The 6,422-nt window shown below is 38.6% G+C and overlaps 2 protein-coding genes across 2 annotated transcripts; both read right to left on the reverse strand.

Annotated features, from left to right (window-relative positions):
- LOC104754820 lies at window positions 556-1,672 on the reverse strand. Its single transcript, XM_010477104.1, has 5 exons — window positions 1,481-1,672; window positions 1,195-1,401; window positions 1,029-1,117; window positions 837-933; window positions 556-753 (listed from the first exon to the last, which is right to left on the reverse strand). The coding sequence occupies exons 1-5, from the start codon at window positions 1,670-1,672 to the stop codon at window positions 556-558; spliced, it is 783 nt and encodes a 260-aa protein (XP_010475406.1).
- LOC104754830 lies at window positions 2,544-5,402 on the reverse strand. The gene is made up of 5 exons (XM_010477115.1): window positions 4,335-5,402; window positions 3,661-4,175; window positions 3,187-3,474; window positions 2,999-3,104; window positions 2,544-2,918 (listed from the first exon to the last, which is right to left on the reverse strand). The coding sequence occupies exons 1-5, from the start codon at window positions 5,400-5,402 to the stop codon at window positions 2,544-2,546; spliced, it is 2,352 nt and encodes a 783-aa protein (XP_010475417.1).

A 6,422-nucleotide genomic window follows, 5' to 3' on the forward strand; every position in this document is an offset into this window, starting at 1 on the left:
GTTTTGATCAGTCGACAACACAACACCCTCAGCAATAATTTCATCTTCAAATAAACCCAAGATTTTGCATCTAGCAACTTGGTCATTTGTTGTAGGATCCTACATTTATCGTGTGTATGGTTAGTCATGAAACAACTGCTGGGACATCGTAAAATATCCCAAATGGTTATTAAAATTTACCTGCTTAGAGCCATCAGTTTGATGAGAGACATCTTCATTGTCCAATATCACTTTATGAGATGGCCATGCTATTTTGGTCCCTACAGCTTCTGGCAGGGAAAATACATCTGTCGTAGGCCTCCAAATACATGCTTCTGGGACAAGTACAGACTTGATGATTATAGATGCCATGTTAGGACCTAATGGAATTCCGCCAATCCTATACTGAGGTTCAGCAGAGCAAAATTCTCCTTCACCAACAACAATATATGTTTTAGAAACCCAATCCAGGATCTTACACCTAACTCCTCTGCTAACATTACTATCCTCAGATTGAGAAGCAGCATTACCACCACTTTTCTTGTCAGCTAATTCCCGGACCATATTCTTCAAGTCCTAAACCTCGATTTGCAATTCTTCAATTTTAGAATCTCTGGCATGAAGGTGTGCTAGCTTGGTAGCAGTAATCCCTCTGCCCATCCCTTTGACGCATCCAGGTTTGTCAATTCCCAACACTTTGCTCACATCATCCTCTTTAATATTAAAAGAACCGCTTGTTGAGTCCATTTGATTATCAAGTGATTTGATTTGTTCCTGAACAAATGAAATTCATGTAGATTGGTCAAAAAACTATAGAGAAGACTTGTTACTTAACAGGAATTATGTACGATTCTTACAATAGTGTCAGCAAACTCGGGCTTCACAGGTCTGCCGTCAGCATGTGTGTGTCCTGCAATCCAGATCTTACTTCTAGTGACCGTTCTAGGGTCTACACTATTTTTATTCTATAAGCAAGTCATAGTATTTATCAGCATTATGGAACTCATAATATAACTTGTATGAAATATACAAGATAGAGAGTTACTAACCATTTTTGACCTAGTCTAAACATTCCTTGGCGACTAGTGGTGTGAGGAATCTGTTTCTTCCTCATTTCTCTAAACTTGTTGCTTTTTTCCTGCACAATGTAATGAGGTTAATTAAATTACAGAACAATAATATGAACATCCTCAAATAAATTTAAACACATTCAACCTTAAAAGCTGCTGTACTCCTACTTTTAATCCAAGAGTTCCAAGTTGCAATAGATGAGATGTTACTTGGTTTTAATGAATTCCTCTCTGTAGTACTCTTTGCATCTCGAACTTGGTTTGACAGCTTAGACTTTCCACTCCTCCAAATACCACCCATTTGTTTTAAAACAGCATCCTTCTGCCACTCTTCTCTTAAATTAAATCGTGCCTATAAGAAAAACATATTTCCAAGAGTTAAACAAGATAATTGAGATGAGTTTATTAAATATAGTAGAATAGAGTAAAACCTGAACTGCTTCCCATAATGTATCCTTCGTCTGCTTATCGACTTTCCTCCAGTCATCAAGTACTACCGGAACATGTTCCCGGACAAGACCAAGAAAAGATGATAGTGTTACTGAACCTTCTCCGTAGTGCTCACCAAGCTCACTGAATTCCACATCTACTTTGTCCTCAGGATCCTTCGCCACTTTACGCATCTTGGTTGGTCCTCTTTTCTTCTTTTCTTTTTCACCTGACTGCGGTGTTTGTACTTCTTCATTGATAGGATAATGAGATTCTTGCTCCCTAGTCTCAGTTCCATCTTAGAATTTAGGTTGATCTTCTGGAAGCATACCATCTGGTATCTGAGAAGGAGTTTCCTCAACAGCTTGTTCTGCAACCCCACCATCTGGTATCTGAGAAGGAGTTTCCTCAACAGTTTGTTCTGCAACCCCACTATTGACGTCCTCAGGATTTTGTTCTGGAACCCAACCATCAACTTCAACGACGTTTTGGTCTAGAACCCCACAGTCAACTTCATCGACGTTTTGCTCTGGAACCCCACCATCTGGTTTCTCAGTAGATTTTATTGGATCAGTTTCTATAATAACAACTTCTTGATTCTCAACACCATCAACGTCACCCAAATTACGTGCCAAAATATTTTGTTTCTTTTGTTTATTAGCTTTTTCGTATCTATGGGAGACCTGGGCTCCAAACCTTGCTGACGTGCACTTCGACGGACTAGTCCTCCTCTTGTCTTCACCATTTTTTTATCCTGGACCACCAACCAAAAAGTTAAATTAGCTACAAATCACAGTTGTTCAAACCTAAGTCAACGTGGACATATTATTCTGCCACTATAATCCCATCACAATCATCCCTAGCAAAAAAAATCTCATCATCAGAAGATTGATTATCCAAATCATCAGGAATCTGGACTGATGAAGGTGCACCAACAAAGTCCTCTACTGTCTCCAACTCGTGATAGCCCCTTAGTGGTGCTGTCATTACAACATACCACAGAGATGAGTCCTCTTCTCTAGAGTAAAAGACTTGTTTTGCTTGTGATGGGAGAATGTATGGATCTCAGAGGTATGCTGTTTGGTTCATATGAAGGTTAACGAGCGTGAATCCGTCTTCTTCTTTCACACCATATCCTCTGTTGGCCCAATTGCATTTGAATAATGGAACTGTGAACATATGGTAGTCAAGAAGAATTATCTCCTTAATCACACCATAGTATGTAACTATGTCAGCCATATGTCTACTATCGCGTGCAGAAGATCTACACATGCTGAAAGCTTCATATGTCACTCCAGAATTTTGAGTCTTCCGCTTAACATCATCAGTGTGAAAGCGATGCCCATTAATAACACAACCTTTATGAGCTTGTGCAATGTATCTTGGTCCAAATGCTAACCACCTCAACTTCTTCGAATGATCTTTCGAGTTAGAAGGAATCTAGTTAATAAGAATATAAAAATGTAAGTGACTGATTTAAAACTAAAGACTACTTAACATATAAATGGATGTGTACAAACCTTTTCTTTAATCCATTCTGTAAACTGGCCAGTATGATATTTCCATAAAACAGTTTCACTTCTAGCGTATCGAACATCCTTAGCTTGCAATTCTTCTAAATGCATCCTGTTTTACCATACAAAACGATGTATATGATATGCAAGATAAGTAAAATTGCGGCTAATTGACAGGGGATGTTTTAACTTACTGTACATAAGGATCCATACTCGCCAAGTTCATGAAAACATATCGATGTGCTACCTCTCTCTCTCTATCTGAAAGGGTCACCTCTCTGCCCTTCTGTAGAGATCGTCCTTCGACAACAAGTCCATCTGTCTCAATATCTTCATTACGGTTTACTGCTTCTTGAACAGGTACTGATTTTTTTAAGAACTCCAAACAGAATGCTATACATTCTCCAGCCAAGTATCCCTCAGCCATACACGCTTCTGGCCTTGCATAATTTTTAACATATGCCTTGAGTATCTTCATGTACCTGCACAATGTAATATCAGTATCCTAAAACTAACACATTTATAAAATAAGACGAATACAATAAATAGAACTTAACCTCTCGAAATGATACATCCAACGAAAGTGTACAGGTCCTCCTAAACGTGCTTCTCTTGCTAGATTTATAGGGAGATGGAACATGATATCAAAATGTGATGGAGGAAAATACCGCTCCAGTTGGCACATCGTCTCCATAATCTCATAATCCAATGAGAGCAGCTTCTCAGGATCAATGGTACGCTGGCACAATCTGTTGAAGAAGTTACATAATCGAGTTACCGCCACCCGAGGTCCTCTTGGAAGCAATCCTCTCAATGCAGCAGGTAACAAATTATGGATGAGTACATGATGATCATGGGACTTTAAACTACCAATCATAGGAGGGTTTATTGAAACAGAATTGGCAATATTTCTGCAGTAGCCATCAGGGCCTCTGAATTTAGCCAACCGCTCACAAAATCTTCTTTTTTCTGCCTTAGACAACCAGTAAGCCGAAGGAGGCAAGTACATTTTCTTACCCCGTACTTCTGAATGCAAGTGTTGTCGAATCCCAATATCTTCCAAGTCTTTTCTTGCTTTCAGGCCATCTTTTGACTTAGCATTCTGCATCAATGTAGATAATAAAGCATCCGATACGTTCTTTTCTACGTGCATAACATCAATGTTGTGTCGCACCGGCAATTCCTAACACATGAAAAGACAAAAATTAATAAAAATCAATTAACTGGCAATGATGTTAATTGACCTTACAAATTAATAAAATATAAAATATTACCTTCCAATAAGGTAAGTCAAATAAGATTGACCGCTTCTTCCATCGCCACTGATCAGAAGTTTCTTCACACTCTTCCTCTGAAATCTCCTTATCTGCTTCCTGAAATCTGTAAGTGTCTCAAAAATTTCAGGACCTGTTTGAATCCTATTCGCAGTCCCTTCCTCAACAGTGTTGTCAAACCATCCTTTTCTGCGTCTGTAAGGATGTCCAGGTCTGAGTCGTCTCCTATTTCCCATATATACATACTGACGACTAAACTTCAACCACCTAGCAGGTGTATCCTTTCCACAAACATTACACGCTTGCTTACCCTTCACTTTACAGCCAGACAATGTCCCTAAGGCTGGATAGTCACTGATAGTCCACAATAACAAAGCTCTAAGTGTGAAATGCTCTTTCAGATATGAATCATAGACCTCTAAACCTTCATTCCACAAATCCTTCAAATCATATATCAAAGGAGCTAGATAAACATCAATGTTGTTACTCGGAGCTCTTGGACCAGGGATCAACATAGTCAACATGATATTCTCAGCCTTCATACACAAAGTTGGATGCATGTTGTAGTTCACCAACAACGCTGGCCACACACTGTATTTGGTATTTTGAATAGCAAAAGGATTCATCCCATCTGTAGAAAGACCGAGTCGAAGGTTTCTCGGTTCAGCAGCAAAATCAGGCAATTTATCATTGACATGAGCCCAAGATATAGAATCTACAGGGTGTCGCATTGTACCATCTTCGCTGGCATTGGTATAATGCCAACGTAAATCCTCAGCCATTTTTTTGGATCTAAACATCCTCCTGAATCTGTCATTGATCGGAAAATACCTAAGAACCTTTCCTGGAATCCCCTTCTTTTCCTCACCACTTTGTTTATCTATCTCCCATCTTGAAGCACTACATCTTGGGCAGCTTTCCATCTCACCAAACTGTTTCCTGTAGAGAATACAATCATTATTGCACGCATGAATGATATCATATCCAAACCCAAAAACCTTCAAGAATTTCTTGATTGCATCCATAGACTTTGGCAGCACATTGTCTTTCGGCAGCATGTCATGAACTATCGTCAATAACTGATCGAAGAAGTTCTCTGATAGTCCGCTTTTCACTTTAATCTGATAGAGGGCCATGATTGCAGAAACCTTGGTGTAATTAGAACATGTTGCATACAATGGAGTTTCAGCATCTCTCAAACTCTTCCTAAATTCAGAGTCTCCAGTAGTTGCATCCTCCTCAGATTCTCCTGGGTTTGATTGTTGTGGACTGCTTTCACATCAAAATAAGCCGTCCTTAGCAAATCATAAGCTTCAGTTTCTGATGTTGGAACGCTATCCGACATCTCATCCTTTCTTTCACCATGCATACTCCAACACTTATTCCTCATGTACTTCCTATCCATACCCTTAATCACTAGATGCTCCACTACTTTGTCTAAGAGTTGATGTGAAACATTGCAACAATCGATGCACGGATAGATAATTTCAGTCCCATTACCCATCCTCCTTGCTGAAGCAGTAACAAAATTAGTTGCCCCTTCCACATACTCAAGGCTAGCCCTATATGTTTAATCAGAAAATTGAAAGTAAATATATCAATAATGTTCAAAATCATATCATATGGAATATACAAAGTTCATATATATCAACAGATTAATACCTTGGAAGCCAAACCCATGTCTTGTCCATATATCCCCAATACGATCACCAAAACTCCACCACAGTTCAAACGATAAGACACTCAAATAACTAGAACGAAAGTACAGAAATAGAAAAAGTTTGAAAAGAACAGCTTACAATGAAAATCAATCGGACCCAAAATCGTGATGCTTTTACCTAGTAAAAAACCGATAAGTAAAGATCGAGACAAAACCCAAACAATTCTAAAGTTTGAGCATAAAAACACAAAACAATTCTCAAGTTTACTAATATCGAATTTTACCTTTATCAGACAAAACACAAAACAATTCTTTCACTGGCCTGCGAGCATAAAAAAACTGGATTAGTGTAGAAATAAAATGCTCAAAATATACTGTAATTGAAAGCTACGAGATCTAAGAGTGAAAGATCAACACATGCATAAACAGATACATCTGAGAATGATATATCGACAAATGGATATACAGACAGATCTGAGAGTGAGAGATCGATATA

Source organism: Camelina sativa, chromosome 2 (assembly GCF_000633955.1).
Source record: "Camelina sativa cultivar DH55 chromosome 2, Cs, whole genome shotgun sequence".
Lineage (NCBI taxonomy): Eukaryota > Viridiplantae > Streptophyta > Magnoliopsida > Brassicales > Brassicaceae > Camelina > Camelina sativa.